Genomic DNA, 21,779 nt, shown 5'->3' on the forward strand with positions numbered 1-21,779 from the left:
ACTCTCTAAAACAACGTTGAAGGTGGCTTATGGTAGAAACATGTACATTCAATTCTCTGGTGGACAGTCCTGCAGTTAGAATGCAAAATGCACACTCCCTCAAAACTGGAGACATCTGTGGCATTGTGTTGTGTGACAAAACCGCACATTTTAGAGGGGTCTTTTGCCCCCAGCACAAGGTGCACCTGTGTACTGATCATACTATTTAATCAGCTTCTTGATATGCCACAACTGTCAGGTGGATGGATTATCTTGGCAAGGGAGAAATGCTCACTAACAGGGGATGTAAACAAATTGGTGAAAAACATTTGAGAGAAATAAGCTTTTTGCGTGTATGGAACATTTCTGAGATCTTTTCTTTCAGCTCAATTTTACACATTGAGTAGTTTATTTGTGTTCAGTATTATATACAGTCATTTATACCACAGTTATATACACTGAGTGTACAAAACATTAAAGAACACCTTCCTACTATTGAGTTGCTTCCCCGTCATCTACACGGATTAACGTGGATTTAACAAGGGACACCTGGTCAGTATATGTCATGGAAAGAGCAGGTGTTCCTAATGTTTTGTACACTCGGTGTAGAGCCCACAATAGATGGAAAATGAACCTACTGTACACATACGTATTAGTTAGGCTGTACTGTAGTACACTTTTATATCAGTGAAATATTAAATGAATGTCTGCCAATAATGAGATAGAGGTATAATCCAGCTGCTCTTTGCTTCGATATGCATTAAGGAGACGGCTCTTGCCAACAACATGTTACTGATAGCAACACCCAATACTGTTACCAGTATAACAACGTCCACAGGGTGAACTGAAGCCCTTTAGAGCAGGATCAGAGAGGTCTAATGGCTGGATCAGAGAGGTCTAATGGCTGGATCAGAGAGGTCTCATGGCTGGATCAGAGAGGTCTCATGGCTGGATCAGAGAGGTCTCATGGCTGGATCAGAGAGGTCTAATGGCTGGATCAGAGAGGTCTAATGGCTGGATCAGAGAGATCTAATGGCTGGATCAGAGAGATCTAATGGCTGGATCAGAGAGATCTAATGGCTGGAGCTACTGTTATCAGTATAACAACATCCACATGGTGAACTGAAGCCCTTTAGAGCAGGATCAGAGAGGTCTCATGGCTGGATCAGAGAGGTCTCATGGCTGGATCAGAGAGGTCTAATGGCTGGATCAGAGAGATCTAATGGCTGGATCAGAGAGGTCTAATGGCTGGATCAGAGAGATCTAATGGCTGGATCAGAGAGGTCTAATGGCTGGATCAGAGAGATCTAATGGCTGGATCAGAGAGATCTAATGGCTGGAGCTACTGTTATCAGTATAACAACATCCACATGGTGAACTGAAGCCCTTTAGAGCAGGATCAGAGAGTTCTAATGGCTGGATCAGAGAGTTCTAATGGCTGGATCAGAGAGTTCTAATGGCTGGATCAGAGAGGTCTAATTGCTGGATCAGAGAGGTCTAATGGCTGGATCAGAGAGGTCTAATGGCTGGATCAGAGAGATCTAATGGCTGGATCAGAGAGGTCTAATGGCTGGATCACAGAGGTCTAATGGCTGGATCACAGAGGTCTAATGGCTGGATCAGAGAGGTCTCATGGCTGGATCAGAGAGGTCTAATGGCTGGATCAGAGAGGTCTAATGGCTGGATCAGAGAGGTCTAATGGCTGGATCAGAGAGGTCTAATGGCTGGATCAGAGAGGTCTAATGGCTGGATCAGAGAGGTCTAATGGCTGGATCAGAGAGGTCTAATGGCTGGATCAGAGAGGTCTAATGGCTGGATCAGAGAGGTCTAATGGCTGGATCAGAGAGGTCTAATGGCTGGATCAGAGAGATCTAATGGCTGGATCAGAGAGATCTAATGGCTGGATCAGAGAGATCTAATGGCTGGATCAGAGAGGTCTAATGGCTGGATCAGAGAGGTCTAATGGCTGGATCAGAGAGGTCTAATGGCTGGATCAGAGAGGTCTAATGGCTGGATCAGAGAGGTCTAATGGCTGGATCAGAGAGGTCTAATGGCTGGATCAGAGAGATCTAATGGCTGGATCAGAGAGGTCTAATGGCTGCTGAACTCACCTGCATTCTTGGACATCAGGTACATCATCTTCTTCTTCTTCTTCTTTCCTGTTAGTGTCCCACAGAGAACACCTGGGAGGAACAAAACACATTCAAAGTTCACTGAACCACAAGAGGGCACCAGAGTAAACATATTTCCTAAGCACGTCTGAGTTGTGGACACAAGTAGAGGGGAAGTAGACAGGAAGTAGTGTGTGTGTGTGTGGGGGGGGGGGGGGGGGTTATTCATTAGAGTGTGGATTCAGCCTATACTTTCATGGCAGTTTGCTGCCAAATGTGATAATTTGAGAAATAAACTGTGATGGGTATAGAGGCTGTGCATATATAGTACACTACTTTTCACTATATAGGGTAAAGGGATCCATTTGGGACACAAACAGGTGGGAGGAAGATATGATTTTGGGGTAGATGTCAGTAATTTGTTGAGTATAGTGTGTTACAATTCCATTTCACCTTAGTTGAACCAGGCAGTGTTCTGAGTTATATAGGCGGGTGTAAAGAAGTCTAACTACGTAATAATAATTACATTTGAAGCACTTTTCAAAACACCCAATGTCACTTTACATAGTCAGAAATGTACCTGATCCATTCCATTCTCTCCTCACAAAGGCCTTCCTCTTCTCCTCTAAGAACTGACTGGGGATCAGTCCTGTGGCTCCTCCCACAATGTTGACTGCCTGGGGGACAGGATGTGAGGTCAGAGACATGCTACTTCCTGTTTCTCTTGCTCTACTCTTAAGGATCAGTTATTGTTTTGTAAATTGAAGTCAGAAATGGAATACTAGCCCCTATTCCATTAGGGTAGGACAGCTGGAAGCAATGTGATTAAATGTAGTGGAAAAAAACGATATTCCAGTACAGTTAAATAGTTAACACACACACATTGATGCAGCAGTCTAAGGCACTGCATCTCAGTGCAAGAGGCATCACTACAGTCCCTGGTTTGAATCCAGGCTGTATCACATCCAGCCGTGATTGGGAGTCCCATAGGGTGGCACACAATTGTCCCAGCGTTGTCCGGGTTTGGCCGGGGTAGGCGGTCATTGTAAATAAGAATTTGTTCTTCTTAACTGATTTCCCCAGTTAAATAAAAGGTTACACACCACACTGACCAAAAAGTTATTTTGTTGGCATTTACGCACGTCCCCATTACCAGTAAAACATCATCAAAACATATTCATTTCACTTACTTGCTGTGCTGTTTCGTTGTTAAGTCGTTTCATTCTCAACCAGGATTTCTATGGAACACAGTTTGGGTCTTTGCGTGTCAAAAAAGTTACACGTCAAATAAAAACTATTTGACGTGTCATATAAGCTTGTTGATCAATCAGGATATGACTACACGTCACATAAATCGAACTCGTTCATTCATTTTTTAAATGTAATTATTACACTATCACTCGTATTTCATGTGTCACAACGACTCATCGATACGTATGCTATGATGCTGGTAGTGTTGCTAGCTAACTCATAGATGCAAACAATGTTCTTCCTCAAAAACACATCATCTGTTTCAGTAGCTATAGTTACCTGGCTAACTATATAGCTAGGTGTCATCATCTAAAATAACCCTAATTTATAAGACAGTTCTTATTTGATTAATGGTGGTTGGACCCATCTATGTGAAGCTAGACACAATAAGGATTAGCCAAAATAGTGGACTTTGCGGTTAGCCTTCAAAATAAAAGTATGCCATTGACAGTGATGCAAATGAATACAAATAGTATAATTATGGCAGTTTAATAGATCATGCTAAATGAGGTTGGAATGTTATAAAAATCATCAAAAGACAATTTGTTAATTTGACAAAAGCGTTTGAATCTACACTGGATGTAATAGGGTAGCCTAGTGGTTAGAGCGTTGGACTAGTAACCGAAAGGTTGCAAGTTCGAATCCCTGAGCTGACAAGGTACAAATCTGTCGTTCTGCCCCTGAACAGGCAGTTAACTCACTGTTCCTAGGCAGTCATTGAAAATAAGAATTTGTTCTTAACTGACTTGCCTAGTTAAATAAAGGTAAAATAAAAAATAAATAAAATATGTTAGAATTGCATTGTGGGCATACTTATTTCACTGACAGCCTTACCAATGGATTGTGGATCAATGACGGTGTACCAGTCTCCGCAGTGACACCCAGAGAACATTAGCGTTGTAGCTCTCATTGCGGGACTCTGAAACAACTGTGAATTGAGCCACATGTATTGTCAACCTATACTGTGTGGATGTTTTGGAGTCTGATAACTGAAAAAATATATTGGGTATTGAGTAGACTGAAACCCCATTTCATTGATCCCCAATCCTTAGGTAAAGCTGTACACTGCAATATGAATGTCAGTACACACAATAGGCTGACTGTGGAGATGATTTCACAGTCACAGTCCCGCGATAAGAGCTACAACGCTAATATTTGTGTAAACTCTTCACAGCTTCACAGTTGTGTTCTGTGGGTGTCACCGAGTAAACGGATACCCCATTTCATTGCTCCACATTTCAATTTTGTTTAACATTATCTAGTCTAAATATGGCATGATTCCACCAATTGTAACCTTGTGCATCACTTTCAAAGAGGTACTTTTATTTTGAAGGCAAACCGCAAATTCCTCTATTGTGCCTAATCCTTATTGCGGCTAGCTTCACAACAAATAACCCGGTCCCATTGAGACTCACTAGCCAGCTGCTTATAATATAGCTATGGGAAACAAGGTTAAGTCGCTGGCTAGCTACTTATCTTCATGAACTGAAGTTCAATTTCAATAGAGGAACAACAAGAGACTACCTAGATAATACTTAATCACAAGGATTCCTAAATCATTGCTAAGAATAGTGAAAATGACTGCAGTTTCTACTGGTCATTGTTTTCAGGCTGGTTGTATTGGTGCTAGCTAGGTACCAAGCTAAAGCTAGCTACCCCAGAAGTTGCGGTTGAACAAATGATGCTTTATTCCCAACGCGTTATTGTAAACACATCGTGGCCGGTGTTTGCAGACTTTTTTTGTACAGCTTTGAGTGCTAATGATAGTAGTGGTGGTGCTTGGCTTGTAAACTCAGAACCTTGTACAGCTTTGACAGTGCTACTGATAGTAGTGGTGGTGCTTTGCTTGTAAACTCAGAACCTTGTGCAGCTTTGACAGTGCTACTGATAGTAGTGGTGGTGCTTGGCTTGTAAACTCAGAACCTTGTGCAGCTTTGAGTGCTACTGATAGTAGTGGTGGTGCTTGGCTTGTAAACTCAGAACACACAACATTCTACAATAGAACGCTGTTATTTTACATGGCAAATTAAAAGCTTATTTAACGCGTCAAATAGTGTTATTGTCAAACAGTGTTATTGTCAAACAGTGTTATTGTCAAACAGTGTTATTGTGAAAGTGTTTGACACCCAAAGACCCAAACGGTGTTCCATAGCATGTGGTGAAGCTATTACTGTGTAACTCCGGGAGGGCAACATCTGAACAACAGCGCACTTGGTAGTGTGTACCGCTGCTCGACCAGTCGGCGAAAGCCAACATCACCCCCGACAGAGAACGGTTGATTGTCAAGGGCAATGAATTCCATTATCTTGCCACTAATGGATTTCACCTTTGAGTTGTCTCGCTGAAATGTTCTTCCTCTTTCAAATGACTGCTGGACTTTTTGACTGCTCGATCCACACAGCAGACATTGTGGGCTAGGTTAGGAATGCTGTGTTGCACGTGTAGCGCTACATTTTACGTGGCGTCATTACGTCATGTACCTACGTTATATAGATATGCACGGCAGCTTTGACACCGGTTTTTAACGTTGCTGTTAAACTAGACATCGGGCCGATACCGATGTTGGCATTTTTTTTTTAGCTAATATCGCCCGATTCCGATATATCGTGCATCCCTAATTAAAAGTTCCACTTAGCGAATCAAAAGAAGGCAAGATGGAGCACGGACCTATTACCATATTGCTTCCACTGTATCTCTCCATCCAGTCGTTTCAGATCAAGTGCCTAGGGGTGGATGTGGGAAAGTCATTCAACCCTGAGTCTATGGGAACGTTCCTCTGAAAGTAGTAGCAGAGCCATATTTGAGCAGTAAGGCATGAGGACCTGTGGATTATGGATGAATAACACACAGCTAAGGGCTGTTCTGTGGTCAGCAGTACCTACCTGCCACCAGTTAGGGTCCTCTCTGTTGACAATGTGCAAAACGTCTCCTTTAGAGAAGGCCAGGCCAGCCTCCTTACAGGGGATCAGCTTGTCTGTGGCTGGGCTGTAGTTAAAGTGGGCTTTCAGATGCACCTAGAAAACAAGGTCTGTGTTACCATAGTTACAGCTTCAGGTAGAAAAAAGGAAATAGGAGGGGTGTTTAACAACAACAATACAGGACCGTATCTCTCCAGGAACAGGGTTGGAGAGCCCCGTCCTACGGGACCGTATCTCTCCAGGAACAGGGTTGGAGAGCCCCGTCCTACGGGACCGTATCTCTCCAGGAACAGGGTTGGAGAGCCCCGTCCTACGGGACCGTATCTCTCCAGGAACAGGGTTGGAGAGCCCTGTCCTATATAAGGCCCCAGATCAGCTGTCCTTTCCTTTAATCCTCTTCATGCCCCAGATAGGCTTTCCTTCTCTTTCATACACTCCCTCTCTCCCTCCCTCCCTTCCTCTCTCTCCTCTCCCCTCCCTCCCTCTCTCTCCCTCCCCTCCCTCTCCCCCCCCCCCCCCTCTCCTCAGTGCCCCAGTTATCCCATGAAGTGTATTAATAGGACCAGTGTGTCCCAGGCAGGGTAACAGTTCCAGCTGCGTGCCCTATCATTCTGGGTTAGGACCAGGTCAACCCCGTCTCCCCCTCCCTCCCTCTCCTTCCCCCTCCCTCCCTCCCTCCCTCCCTCTCCTCAGTGCCCCAGTTATCCCATGAAGTGTATTAATAGGACCAGTGTGTCCCAGGCAGGGTAACAGTTCCAGCTGCGTGCCCTGTCATTCTGGGTTAGGACCAGGTCAACCGTCTCCCCCTCCCTCCCCTCCCCTCTCCCCTCCCTCCCTCTCCTCCCTCCCCTCCCTCTCCTCAGTGCCCCAGTTATCCCATGAAGTGTATTAATAGGACCAGTGTGTCCCAGGCAGGGTAACAGTTCCAGCTGCGTGCCCTGTCATTCTGGGTTAGGACCAGGTCAACCCCGTCTCCCCCTCCCTCCCTCTCCTTCCCCCTCCCTCCCTCCCCCTCCCCTCTCCCCCTCCCTCCCTCCCTCTCCTTCCCCCTCCCTCCTCCCCCCCTCTCCTCAGTGCCCCAGTTATCCCATGAAGTGTATTAATAGGACCAGTGTGTCCCAGGCAGGGTAACAGTTCCAGCTGCGTGCCCTGTCATTCTGGGTTAGGACCAGGTCAACCCCGTCTCCCCCTCCCTCCCTCCCCCTCCCTCCCTCCCTCCCTCCCTCCCTCCCTCTCCTCAGTGCCCCAGTTATCCCATGAAGTGTATTAATAGGACCAGTGTGTCCCAGGCAGGGTAACAGTTCCAGCTGCGTGCCCTGTCATTCTGGGTTAGGACCAGGTCAACCCCGTCTCCCCCTCAACCACCCTGACAGGTACAAAAACACAGTGATGGAAAAAGTCAAAGATAACTTCATAGAAAATGACTCTGGTCCTAAAAGTCACCCAGTAAAATTCTACTTGAGTAAAAGTCAAAGTGTTTGGTTATAAATATGTATCAAAATGAAATGTAATTGCTAAAATATACTTAAGTATCAAAATGTAAAAGTATAAATCATTTCAAATGATTTTTTACTATAGAAAAGCAGACAGCACCATGTTCTTGTTCTGTAAATGTACAGCTCGCCAGGGGCACACTCCAACACTCAGACATCCTTTACAAATGAAGCATTTGTGATGAGCAAGTCTGCCAGATCAGAGGCAGTTGGGAAGTGTGTGAATTGGACCTTTTTCCTGTCCTGCTAAGCATTTGAAATGTAACAAGTACTTTTTGGGTGTCAGGGGAAATGTTTGGAGTAAAAAAACATCAATAGTAAAGTATAGATACCCCCAAAAAACATGATAGGAGATAGGGGCATGGTCCTTCTAATATCTAACAGTATCATTATTACAGCCTCTCTGACCTAGTGGGGAACCAGCCCTCCTCCTAATATCTAACAGTATCATTATTACAGCCCCTCTGACCTAGTGGGGAACCAGCCCTCCTAATATCTACCAGTATCATTATTACAGCCCCTCTGACCTAGTGGGGAACCAGCCCTCCTCCTAATATCTAACAGTATCATTATTACAGCCCCTCTGACCTAGTGGGGAACCAGCCCTCCTCCTAATATCTAACAGTATCATTATTACAGCCCCTCTGACCTAGTGGGGAACCAGCCCTCCTCCTAATATCTACCAGTATCATTATTACAGCCCCTCTGACCTAGTGGGGAACCAGCCCTCCTCCTAATATCTAACAGTATCATTATTACAGCCCCTCTGACCTAGTGGGGAACCAGCCCTCCTCCTAATATCTAACAGTATCATTATTACAGCCCCTCTGACCTAGTGGGGAACCAGCCCTCCTCCTAATATCTACCAGTATCATTATTACAGCCCCTCTGACCTAGTGGGGAACCAGCCCTCCTCCTAATATCTAACAGTATCATTATTACAGCCCCTCTGACCTAGTGGGGAACCAGCCCTCCTCCTAATATCTAACAGTATCATTATTACAGCCCCTCTGACCTAGTGGGGAACCAGCCCTCCTCCTAATATCTAACAGTATCATTATTACAGCCCCTCTGACCTAGTGGGGAACCAGCCCTCCTCCTAATATCTACCAGTGTCATTATTACAGCCCCTCTGACCTAGTGGGGAACCAGCCCTCCTCCTAATATCTAACAGTATCATTATTACAGCCCCTCTGACCTAGTGGGGAACCAGCCCTCCTCCTAATATCTACCAGTATCATTATTACAGCCCCTCTGACCTAGTGGGGAACCAGCCCTCCTCCTAATATCTACCAGTATCATTATTACAGCCTCTCTGACCTAGTGGGGAACCAGCCCTCCTCCTAATATCTACCAGTATCATTATTACAGCCCCTCTGACCTAGTGGGGAACCAGCCCTCCTCCTAATATCTAACAGTGTCATTATTACAGCCCCTCTGACCTAGTGGGGAACCAGCCCTCCTCCTAATATCTACCAGTATCATTATTACAGCCCCTCTGACCTAGTGGGGAACCAGCCCTCCTCCTAATATCTAACAGTGTCATTATTACAGCCCCTCTGACCTAGTGGGGAACCAGCCCTCCTCCTAATATCTAACAGTGTCATTATTACAGCCCCTCTGACCTAGTGGGGAACCAGCCCTCCTCCTAATATCTACCAGTATCATTATTACAGCCTCTCTGACCTAGTGGGGAACCAGCCCTCCTCCTAATATCTAACAGTGTCATTATTACAGCCCCTCTGACCTAGTGGGGAACCAGCCCTCCTCCTAATATCTAACAGTATCATTATTACAGCCCCTCTGACCTAGTGGGGAACCAGCCCTCCTCCTAATATCTACCAGTATCATTATTACAGCCCCTCTGACCTAGTGGGGAACCAGCCCTCCTCCTAATATCTAACAGTATCATTATTACAGCCCCTCTGACCTAGTGGGGAACCAGCCCTCCTCCTAATATCTACCAGTATCATTATTACAGCCCCTCTGACCTAGTGGGGAACCAGCCCTCCTCCTAATATCTACCAGTATCATTATTACAGCCCCTCTGACCTAGTGGGGAACCAGCCCTCCTCCTAATATCTAACAGTATCATTATTACAGCCCCTCTGACCTAGTGGGGAACCAGCCCTCCTCCTAATATCTAACAGTATCATTATTACAGCCCCTCTGACCTAGTGGGGAACCAGCCCTCCTCCTAATATCTACCAGTATCATTATTACAGCCTCTCTGACCTAGTGGGGAACCAGCCCTCCTCCTAATATCTAACAGTATCATTATTACAGCCCCTCTGACCTGGTGGGGAACCGGCCCTCCTCCTAATATCTACCAGTGTCATTATTACAGCCCCTCTGACCTAGTGGGGAACCAGCCCTCCTAATATCTACCAGTATCATTATTACAGCCTCTCTGACCTAGTGGGGAACCAGCCCTCCTCCTAATATCTACCAGTATCATTATTACAGCCCCTCTGACCTAGTGGGGAACCAGCCCTCCTAATATCTACCAGTATCATTATTACAGCCCCTCTGACCTAGTGGGGAACCAGCCCTCCTCCTAATATCTACCAGTATCATTATTACAGCCCCTCTGACCTAGTGGGGAACCAGCCCTCCTCCTAATATCTAACAGTATCATTATTACAGCCCCTCTGACCTAGTGGGGAACCAGCCCTCCTCCTAATATCTACCAGTATCATTATTACAGCCTCTCTGACCTAGTGGGGAACCAGCCCTCCTCCTAATATCTACCAGTATCATTATTACAGCCCCTCTGACCTAGTGGGGAACCAGCCCTCCTCCTAATATCTAACAGTGTCATTATTACAGCCCCTCTGACCTAGTGGGGAACCAGCCCTCCTCCTAATATCTAACAGTATCATTATTACAGCCTCTCTGACCTAGTGGGGAACCAGCCCTCCTCCTAATATCTACCAGTATCATTATTACAGCCCCTCTGACCTAGTGGGGAACCAGCCCTCCTAATATCTACCAGTATCATTATTACAGCCCCTCTGACCTAGTGGGGAACCAGCCCTCCTCCTAATATCTACCAGTATCATTATTACAGCCCCTCTGACCTAGTGGGGAACCAGCCCTCCTCCTAATATCTACCAGTATCATTATTACAGCCTCTCTGACCTAGTGGGGAACCAGCCCTCCTCCTAATATCTACCAGTATCATTATTACAGCCCCTCTGACCTAGTGGGGAACCAGCCCTCCTCCTAATATCTACCAGTATCATTATTACAGCCCCTCTGACCTAGTGGGGAACCAGCCCTCCTCCTAATATCTACCAGTATCATTATTACAGCCCCTCTGACCTAGTGGGGAACCAGCCCTCCTCCTAATATCTACCAGTATCATTATTACAGCCCCTCTGACCTAGTGGGAACCAGCCCTCCTCCTAATATCTAACAGTATCATTATTACAGCCCCTCTGACCTAGTGGGGAACCAGCCCTCCTCCTAATATCTACCAGTATCATTATTACAGCCCCTCTGACCTAGTGGGGAACCAGCCCTCCTCCTAATATCTAACAGTATCATTATTACAGCCCCTCTGACCTAGTGGGGAACCAGCCCTCCTCCTAATATCTAACAGTATCATTATTACAGCCCCTCTGACCTAGTGGGGAACCAGCCCTCCTCCTAATATCTACCAGTATCATTATTACAGCCCCTCTGACCTAGTGGGGAACCAGCCCTCCTCCTAATATCTAACAGTATCATTATTACAGCCCCTCTGACCTAGTGGGGAACCAGCCCTCCTCCTAATATCTACCAGTATCATTATTACAGCCCCTCTGACCTAGTGGGGAACCAGCCCTCCTCCTAATATCTACCAGTATCATTATTACAGCCCCTCTGACCTAGTGGGGAACCAGCCCTCCTCCTAATATCTACCAGTATCATTATTACAGCCCCTCTGACCTAGTGGGGAACCAGCCCTCCTCCTAATATCTACCAGTATCATTATTACAGCCTCTCTGACCTAGTGGGGAACCAGCCCTCCTCCTAATATCTAACAGTATCATTATTACAGCCCCTCTGACCTAGTGGGGAACCAGCCCTCCTCCTAATATCTACCAGTATCATTATTACAGCCTCTCTGACCTAGTGGGGAACCAGCCCTCCTCCTAATATCTACCAGTATCATTATTACAGCCCCTCTGACCTAGTGGGGAACCAGCCCTCCTCCTAATATCTAACAGTATCATTATTACAGCCCCTCTGACCTGGTGGGGAACCGGCCCTCCTCCTAATATCTACCAGTGTCATTATTACAGCCCCTCTGACCTAGTGGGGAACCAGCCCTCCTAATATCTACCAGTATCATTATTACAGCCTCTCTGACCTAGTGGGGAACCAGCCCTCCTCCTAATATCTACCAGTATCATTATTACAGCCCCTCTGACCTAGTGGGGAACCAGCCCCCTCCTAATATCTACCAGTATCATTATTACAGCCCCTCTGACCTAGTGGGGAACCAGCCCTCCTCCTAATATCTACCAGTATCATTATTACAGCCCCTCTGACCTAGTGGGGAACCAGCCCTCTCCTAATATCTAACAGTATCATTATTACAGCCCCTCTGACCTAGTGGGGAACCAGCCCTCCTCCTAATATCTACCAGTATCATTATTACAGCCCCTCTGACCTAGTGGGGAACCAGCCCTCCTCTAACAGTATCATTATTACAGCCCCCTAATATCTACCAGTATCATTATTACAGCCCCTCTGACCTAGTGGGGAACCAGCCCTCCTCCTAATATCTAACAGTATCATTATTACAGCCCCTCTGACCTAGTGGGGAACCAGCCCTCCTCCTAATATCTACCAGTATCATTATTACAGCCTCTCTGACCTAGTGGGGAACCAGCCCTCCTCCTAATATCTAACAGTATCATTATTACAGCCCCTCTGACCTAGTGGGGAACCAGCCCTCCTCCTAATATCTACCAGTATCATTATTACAGCCCTTCTGACCTAGTGGGGAACCAGCCCTCCTCCTAATATCTAACAGTATCATTATTACAGCCCCTCTGACCTAGTGGGGAACCAGCCCTCCTCCTAATATCAGTATCATTATTACAGCCCCTCTGACCTAGTGGGGAACCAGCCCCCTCCTAATATCTACCAGTATCATTATTACAGCCCCCTCTGACCTAGTGGGGAACCAGCCCTCCTCCTAATATCTAACAGTATCATTATTACAGCCCCTCTGACCTAGTGGGGAACCAGCCCTCCTCCTAATATCTAACAGTATCATTATTACAGCCCCTCTGACCTAGTGGGGAACCAGCCCTCCTCCTAATATCTACCAGTATCATTATTACAGCCTCTCTGACCTAGTGGGGAACCAGCCCTCCTCCTAATATCTAACAGTATCATTATTACAGCCCCTCTGACCTAGTGGGGAACCAGCCCTCCTCCTAATATCTAACAGTATCATTATTACAGCCCCTCTGACCTAGTGGGGAACCAGCCCTCCTCCTAATATACCAGCCCTCCTCCTAATATCTACCAGTATCATTATTACAGCCCCTCTGACCTAGTGGGGAACCAGCCCTCCTCCTAATATCTACCAGTATCATTATTACAGCCCCTCTGACCTAGTGGGGAACCAGCCCTCCTCCTAATATCTAACAGTATCATTATTACAGCCCCTCTGACCTAGTGGGGAACCAGCCCTCCTCCTAATATCTAACAGTATCATTATTACAGCCCCTCTGACCTAATGGGGAACCAGCCCTCCTAATATCTAACAGTATCATTATTACAGCCCCTCTGACCTAGTGGGGAACCAGCCCTCCTAATATCTACCAGTATCATTATTACAGCCCCTCTGACCTAGTGGGGAACCAGCCCTCCTCCTAATATCTACCAGTATCATTATTACAGCCTCTCTGACCTAGTGGGGAACCAGCCCTCCTCCTAATATCTAACAGTATCATTATTACAGCCCCTCTGACCTAGTGGGGAACCAGCCCTCCTTCTAATATCTACCAGTATCATTATTACAGCCCCTCTGACCTAGTGGGGAACCAGCCCTCCTCCTAATATCTACCAGTATCATTATTACAGCCCCTCTGACCTAGTGGGGAACCAGCCCTCCTCCTAATATCTACCAGTATCATTATTACAGCCCCTCTGACCTAGTGGGAACCAGCCCTCCTCCTAATATCTACCAGTATCATTATTACAGCCCCTCTGACCTAGTGGGGAACCAGCCCTCCTCCTAATATCTACCAGTATCATTATTACAGCCTCTCTGACCTAGTGGGGAACCAGCCCTCCTCCTAATATCTAACAGTATCATTATTACAGCCCCTCTGACCTAGTGGGGAACCAGCCCTCCTCCTAATATCTAACAGTATCATTATTACAGCCCCTCTGACCTAGTGGGGAACCAGCCCTCCTCCTAATATCTACCAGTATCATTATTACAGCCCCTCTGACCTAGTGGGGAACCAGCCCTCCTCCTAATATCTACCAGTATCATTATTACAGCCCCTCTGACCTAGTGGGGAACCAGCCCCTCTGACCTCCTCCTAATATCTACCAGTATCATTATTACAGCCCCTCTGACCTAGTGGGGAACCAGCATTATTACAGCCCCCTGACCTCCTAATATCTAACAGTATCATTATTACAGCCCCTCTGACCTAGTGGGGAACCAGCCCTCCTCCTAATATCTACCAGTATCATTATTACAGCCCCTCTGACCTAGTGGGGAACCAGCCCTCCTCCTAATATCTACCAGTATCATTATTACAGCCCCTCTGACCTAGTGGGGAACCAGCCCTCCTCCTAATATCTACCAGTATCATTATTACAGCCCCTCTGACCTAGTGGGGAACCAGCCCTCCTCCTAATATCTACCAGTATCATTATTACAGCCCCTCTGACCTAGTGGGGAACCAGCCCTCCTCCTAATATCTACCAGTATCATTATTACAGCCCCTCTGACCTAGTGGGGAACCAGCCCTCCTCCTAATATCTAACAGTATCATTATTACAGCCCCTCTGACCTAGTGGGGAACCAGCCCTCCTCCTAATATCTAACAGTATCATTATTACAGCCCCTCTGACCTAGTGGGGAACCAGCCCTCCTCCTAATATCTACCAGTATCATTATTACAGCCCCTCTGACCTAGTGGGGAACCAGCCCTCCTCCTAATATCTACCAGTATCATTATTACAGCCTCTCTGACCTAGTGGGGAACCAGCCCTCCTCCTAATATCTACCAGTATCTAATATACAGTATCATTATTACAGCCCCTCTGACCTAGTGGGGAACCAGCCCTCCTCCTAATATCTACCAGTATCATTATTACAGCCCCTCTGACCTAGTGGGGAACCAGCCCTCCTCCTAATATCTACCAGTATCATTATTACAGCCCCTCTGACCTAGTGGGGAACCAGCCCTCCTCCTAATATCTAACAGTATCATTATTACAGCCCCTCTGACCTAGTGGGGAACCAGCCCTCCTCCTAATATCTACCAGTATCATTATTACAGCCCCTCTGACCTAGTGGGAACCAGCCCTCCTCCTAATATCTACCAGTATCATTATTACAGCCTCTCTGACCTAGTGGGGAACCAGCCCTCCTCCTAATATCTACCAGTATCATTATTACAGCCCCTCTGACCTAGTGGGGAACCAGCCCTCCCTAATATCTACCAGTATCATTATTACAGCCCCTCTGACCTAGTGGGGAACCAGCCCTCCTCCTAATATCTACCAGTATCATTATTACAGCCCCTCTGACCTAGTGGGGAACCAGCCCTCCTCCTAATATCTAACAGTATCATTATTACAGCCCCTCTGACCTAGTGGGGAACCAGCCCTCCTCCTAATATCTACCAGTATCATTATTACAGCCCCTCTGACCTAGTGGGGAACCAGCCCTCCTCCTAATATCTACCAGTATCATTATTACAGCCCCTCTGACCTAGTGGGGAACCAGCCCCCTCCTCCTAATATCTAACAGTATCATTATTACAGCCCCTCTGACCTAGTGGGGAACCAGCCCTCCTCCTAATATCTACCAGTATCATTATTACAGCCCCTCTGACCTAGTGGGGAACCAGCCCTCCTCCTAATATCTACCAGTATCATTATTACAGCCCCTCTGACCTAGTGGGGAACCAGCCCTCCTCCTAATATCTACCAGTATCATTATTACAGCCCCTCTGACCTAGTGGGGAACCAGCCCTCCTCCTAATATCTAACAGTATCATTATTACAGCCCCTCTGACCTAGTGGGGAACCAGCCCTCCTCCTAATATCTACCAGTATCATTATTACAGCCCCTCTGACCTAGTGGGGAACCAGCCCTCCTCCTAATATCTACCAGTATCATTATTACAGCCCCTCTGACCTAGTGGGGAACCAGCCCTCCTCCTAATATCTAACAGTATCATTATTACAGCCCCTCTGACCTAGTGGGGAACCAGCCCTCCTCCTAATATCTAACAGTATCATTATTACAGCCCCTCTGACCTAGTGGGGAACCAGCCCTCCTCCTAATATCTACCAGTATCATTATTACAGCCTCTCTGACCTAGTGGGGAACCAGCCCTCCTCCTAATATCTAACAGTATCATTATTACAGCCCCTCTGACCTAGTGGGGAACCAGCCCTCCTCCTAATATCTAACAGTATCATTATTACAGCCCCTCTGACCTAGTGGGGAACCAGCCCCTCCCTCCTAATCATTATTACAGCCCCTCTGACCTAGTGGGGAACCAGCCCTCCTCCTAATATCTACCAGTATCATTATTACAGCCCCTCTGACCTAGTGGGGGGAACCAGCCCCTCCCTCCTCCTAATATCTACCAGTATCATTATTACAGCCCCTCTGACCTAGTGGGGAACCAGCCCTCCTCCTAATATCTAACAGTATCATTATTACAGCCCCTCTGACCTAGTGGGGAACCAGCCCTCCTCCTAATATCTAACAGTATCATTATTACAGCCCCTCTGACCTAATGGGGAACCAGCCCTCCTCCTAATATCTAACAGTATCATTATTACAGCCCCTCTGACCTAGTGGGGAACCAGCCCTCCTAATATCTACCAGTATCATTATTACAGCCCCTCTGACCTAGTGGGGAACCAGCCCTCCTCCTAATATCTACCAGTATCATTATTACAGCCTCTCTAACAGTATCATTATTACAGCCTCTCTGACCTAGTGGGGAACCAGCCCTCCTCCTAATATCTAACAGTATCATTATTACAGCCCCTCTGACCTAGTGGGGAACCAGCCCTCCTCCTAATATCTCCAGTATCATTAATATCTACCAGTATCATTATTACAGCCCCTCTGACCTAGTGGGGAACCAGCCCTCCTCCTAATATCTACCAGTATCATTATTACAGCCCCTCTGACCTAGTGGGGAACCAGCCCTCCTCCTAATATCTACCAGTATCATTATTACAGCCCCTCTGACCTAGTGGGGAACCAGCCCTCCTCCTAATATCTACCAGTATCATTATTACAGCCCCTCTGACCTAGTGGGGAACCAGCCCTCCTCCTAATATCCTAATATCTACCAGTGTCATTATTACAGCCTCTCTGACCTAGTGGGGAACCAGCCCTCCTCCTAATATCTAACAGTATCATTATTACAGCCCCTCTGACCTAGTGGGGAACCAGCCCTCCTCCTAATATCTAACAGTGTCATTATTACAGCCCCTCTGACCTAGTGGGGAACCAGCCCTCCTCCTAATATCTACCAGTATCATTATTACAGCCCCTCTGACCTAGTGGGGAACCAGCCCTCCTCCTAATATCTACCAGTATCATTATTACAGCCCCTCTGACCTAGTGGGGAACCAGCCCTCCTCCTAATATCTACCAGTATCATTATTACAGCCCCTCTGACCTAGTGGGGAACCAGCCCTCCTCCTAATATCTAACAGTATCATTATTACAGCCCCTCTGACCTAGTGGGGAACCAGCCCTCCTCCTAATATCTACCAGTATCATTATTACAGCCCCTCTGACCTAGTGGGGAACCAGCCCTCCTCCTAATATCTAACAGTATCATTATTACAGCCCCTCTGACCTAGTGGGGAACCAGCCCTCCTCCTAATATCTACCAGTATCATTATTACAGCCCCTCTGACCTAGTGGGGAACCAGCCCTCCTCCTAATATCTACCAGTATCATTATTACAGCCCCTCTGACCTAGTGGGGAACCAGCCCTCCTCCTAATATCTACCAGTATCATTATTACAGCCTCTCTGACCTAGTGGGGAACCAGCCCTCCTCCTAATATCTACCAGTATCATTATTACAGCCCCTCTGACCTAGTGGGGAACCAGCCCTCCTCCTAATATCTACCAGTATCATTATTACAGCCCCTCTGACCTAGTGGGGAACCAGCCCTCCTCCTAATATCTACCAGTATCATTATTACAGCCCCTCTGACCTAGTGGGGAACCAGCCCTCCTCTAATATCTCCTAATATCTACCAGTATCATTATTACAGCCCCTCTGACCTAGTGGGGAACCAGCCCTCCTCCTAATATCTAACAGTATCATTATTACAGCCCCTCTGACCTAGTGGGGAACCAGCCCTCCTCCTAATATCTACCAGTATCATTATTACAGCCCCTCTGACCTAGTGGGGAACCAGCCCTCCTCCTAATATCTACCAGTATCATTATTACAGCCCCTCTGACCTGACCTAGTGGCCCCTCTGACCTAGTGGGGAACCAGCCCTCCTCCTAATATCTACCAGTATCATTATTACAGCCCTCTGACCTAGTGGGGAACCAGCCCTCCTCCTAATATCTACCAGTATCATTATTACATCTACCAGCCCCTCTGACCTAGTGGGGAACCAGCCCTCCTCCTAATATCTACCAGTATCATTATTACAGCCCCTCTGACCTAGTGGGGAACCAGCCCTCCTCCTAATATCTACCAGTATCATTATTACAGCCCCTCTGACCTAGTGGGGAACCAGCCCTCCTCCTAATATCTAACAGTATCATTATTACAGCCCCTCTGACCTAGTGGGGAACCAGCCCTCCTCCTAATATCTACCAGTATCATTATTACAGCCCCTCTGACCTAGTGGGGAACCAGCCCTCCTCCTAATATCTACCAGTATCATTATTACAGCCCCTCTGACCTAGTGGGGAACCAGCCCTCCTCCTAATATCTAACAGTATCATTATTACAGCCCCTCTGACCTAGTGGGGAACCAGCCCTCCTCCTAATATCTACCAGTATCATTATTACAGCCCCTCTGACCTAGTGGGGAACCAGCCCTCCTCCTAATATCTACCAGTATCATTATTACAGCCCCTCTGACCTAGTGGGGAACCAGCCCTCCTCCTAATATCTACCAGTATCATTATTACAGCCCCTCTGACCTAGTGGGGAACCAGCCCTCCTCCTAATATCTACCAGTATCATTATTACAGCCTCTCTGACCTAGTGGGGAACCAGCCCTCCTCCTAATATCTAACAGTATCATTATTACAGCCCCTCTGACCTAGTGGGGAACCAGCCCTCCTCCTAATATCTACCAGTATCATTATTACAGCCCCTCTGACCTAGTGGGGAACCAGCCCTCCTCCTAATATCTACCAGTATCATTATTACAGCCCCTCTGACCTAGTGGGGAACCAGCCCTCCTCCTAATATCTAACAGTATCATTATTACAGCCCCTCTGACCTAGTGGGGAACCAGCCCTCCTCCTAATATCTACCAGTATCATTATTACAGCCCCTCTGACCTAGTGGGGAACCAGCCCTCCTCCTAATATCTACCAGTATCATTATTACAGCCCCTCTGACCTAGTGGGGAACCAGCCCTCCTCCTAATATCTAACAGTGTCATTATTACAGCCCCTCTGACCTAGTGGGGAACCAGCCCTCCTCCTAATATCTAACAGTATCATTATTACAGCCCCTCTGACCTAGTGGGGAACCAGCCCTCCTCCTAATATCTACCAGTATCATTATTACAGCCCCTCTGACCTAGTGGGGAACCAGCCCTCCTCCTAATATCTACCAGTATCATTATTACAGCCCCTCTGACCTAGTGGGGAACCAGCCCTCCTCCTAATATCTACCAGTATCATTATTACAGCCCCTCTGACCTAGTGGGGAACCAGCCCTCCTCCTAATATCTAACAGTATCATTATTACAGCCTCTCTGACCTAGTGGGGAACCAGCCCTCCTCCTAATATCTACCAGTATCATTATTACAGCCCCTCTGACCTAGTGGGGAACCAGCCCTCCTCCTAATATCTAACAGTATCATTATTACAGCCCCTCTGACCTAGTGGGGAACCAGCCCTCCTCCTAATATCTACCAGTATCATTATTACAGCCCCTCTGACCTAGTGGGGAACCAGCCCTCCTCCTAATATCTAACAGTATCATTATTACAGCCCCTCTGACCTAGTGGGGAACCAGCCCTCCTCCTAATATCTACCAGTATCATTATTACAGCCCCTCTGACCTAATGGGGAACCAGCCCTCCTCCTAATATCTACCAGTATCATTATTACAGCCTCTCTGACCTAGTGGGGAACCAGCCCTCCTCCTAATATCTACCAGTATCATTATTACAGCCCCTCTGACCTAGTGGGGAACCAGCCCTCCTCCTAATATCTAACAGTATCATTATTACAGCCTCTCTGACCTAGTGGGGTACCAGCCCTCCTCCTAATATCTACCAGTATCATTATTACAGCCCCTCTGACCTAGTGGGGAACCAGCCCTCCTCCTAATATCTAACAGTATCATTATTACAGCCCCTCTGACCTAGTGGGGAACCAGTCATTCTCCTGAAGAGCTACTTGTTGGGGCAGGCTTTTGGTCCAGCCCTGCTTTAACACACCTGACTCTACTAATCGGCTGAATCACCTCAATGAACTGAATCAGGTGTGTTGCTGCAAAAACTTTACATTCCCAATGTCCCTCCAAAAGGAGGATGTTAGCCACCCGTGTTGTTGTCATTAGGATGTGAATGGAAGCTAACAAACTGAGGGACCTACCTGAAATCTGGCCAATAACAAACTGAATCTGGACAACAAGAAACATTTTTGTTTTCTGTTGCAAAACATTTTGCTACGGTTCACTAATAAATATGACCCTGTTCTCACCTGTGGGGGTGCTGGAGTGTCGCGGTAGCCGGGCAGGATCTTGAGGGTGACGCCCCCCTGGCAGTCCCTCAGCAGCTCCAGCAGCTCCTTGGGATCGCTGCCCACCTCGCGCCCGTTCACCTCCCTGATCACGTCGCCCGCGTGCAGCATGCCCTGCCGGTCGATCATACTGCCGTGCAGGATCCTGGCGATCACCAGCTCCCCGCGTTCCACCCTGAACGTCACGCCCTGAGGAGGAGAAGAGAGGGGGATTGAGAGAATGGAGAGAGAGAGAGAGAGAGGTTAATGCATGAGAAGGGATTTAAATATTCCATGTATCTAACCTGCTAACTACAAACTATGAACAGTCATCCAGATCTTGCAGATTGATTGGTAATGTCTGAGGCGACGTCCTAAATGGTACCCTGTTCCCTACATAGTGCACCACTATTGACCGGAGCCCGGCTATTGGTCCCTGGTCAAAAGTAGTGCACTATATAAGGAATAAGGTGTCATTTGGGACTCAGTCATTAACTCACCAGTGGTTCGCCAGCCTTCTTCTGAATGCCAATTATCCTGACGGCATCGGCGGGCATGAGAGGGACGGTCGCCATGGCATTACTGTTCACCTCCGACGGAATCTCATAACATTTAGCTGCCACCTTGTCATGGGCCTCAATCAGAGACTGGAGAGAGAGAGAGAGACAGTTAGCTGCCACCTTGTCATGGGCCTCAATCAGAGACTGGAAGAGAGAGAGAGAGAGAGAGAGGGACTGGAGGAGAGAGGGACTAGAGGAGAGAGGGACTAGAGGAGAGAGGGACTAGAGGAGAGAGGGACTAGAGGAGAGAGGGACTAGAGGAGAGAGGGACTAGAGGAGAGAGTGACTAGAGGAGAGAGTGACTA

The 21,779-nt window shown here is 47.2% G+C and overlaps 1 protein-coding gene across 1 annotated transcript in view; it reads right to left on the minus strand.

Annotated features, from left to right (window-relative positions):
* LOC135531425 (protein PALS2-like) overlaps window positions 1–21,560 on the minus strand; it is a 38,987-nt gene extending 17,427 nt beyond the window's left edge. Inside the window, exons 1-5 of the mRNA XM_064959474.1 lie at window positions 21,415–21,560; window positions 20,897–21,124; window positions 6,224–6,355; window positions 2,671–2,767; window positions 2,091–2,162 (exon numbers count right to left, since the gene is read on the minus strand). Coding sequence (XP_064815546.1) covers window positions 2,091–2,162; window positions 2,671–2,767; window positions 6,224–6,355; window positions 20,897–21,124; window positions 21,415–21,489 — 604 coding nt within the window. The 5' untranslated portion in view covers window positions 21,490–21,560. The remainder of the gene's footprint in view (window positions 1–2,090; window positions 2,163–2,670; window positions 2,768–6,223; window positions 6,356–20,896; window positions 21,125–21,414) is intronic.
* Window positions 21,561–21,779: the final 219 nt, after the last annotated feature.

The sequence above is a fragment of the Oncorhynchus masou genome, unplaced genomic scaffold (assembly GCF_036934945.1).
Source record: "Oncorhynchus masou masou isolate Uvic2021 unplaced genomic scaffold, UVic_Omas_1.1 unplaced_scaffold_1585, whole genome shotgun sequence".
Classification (NCBI taxonomy): domain Eukaryota; kingdom Metazoa; phylum Chordata; class Actinopteri; order Salmoniformes; family Salmonidae; genus Oncorhynchus; species Oncorhynchus masou.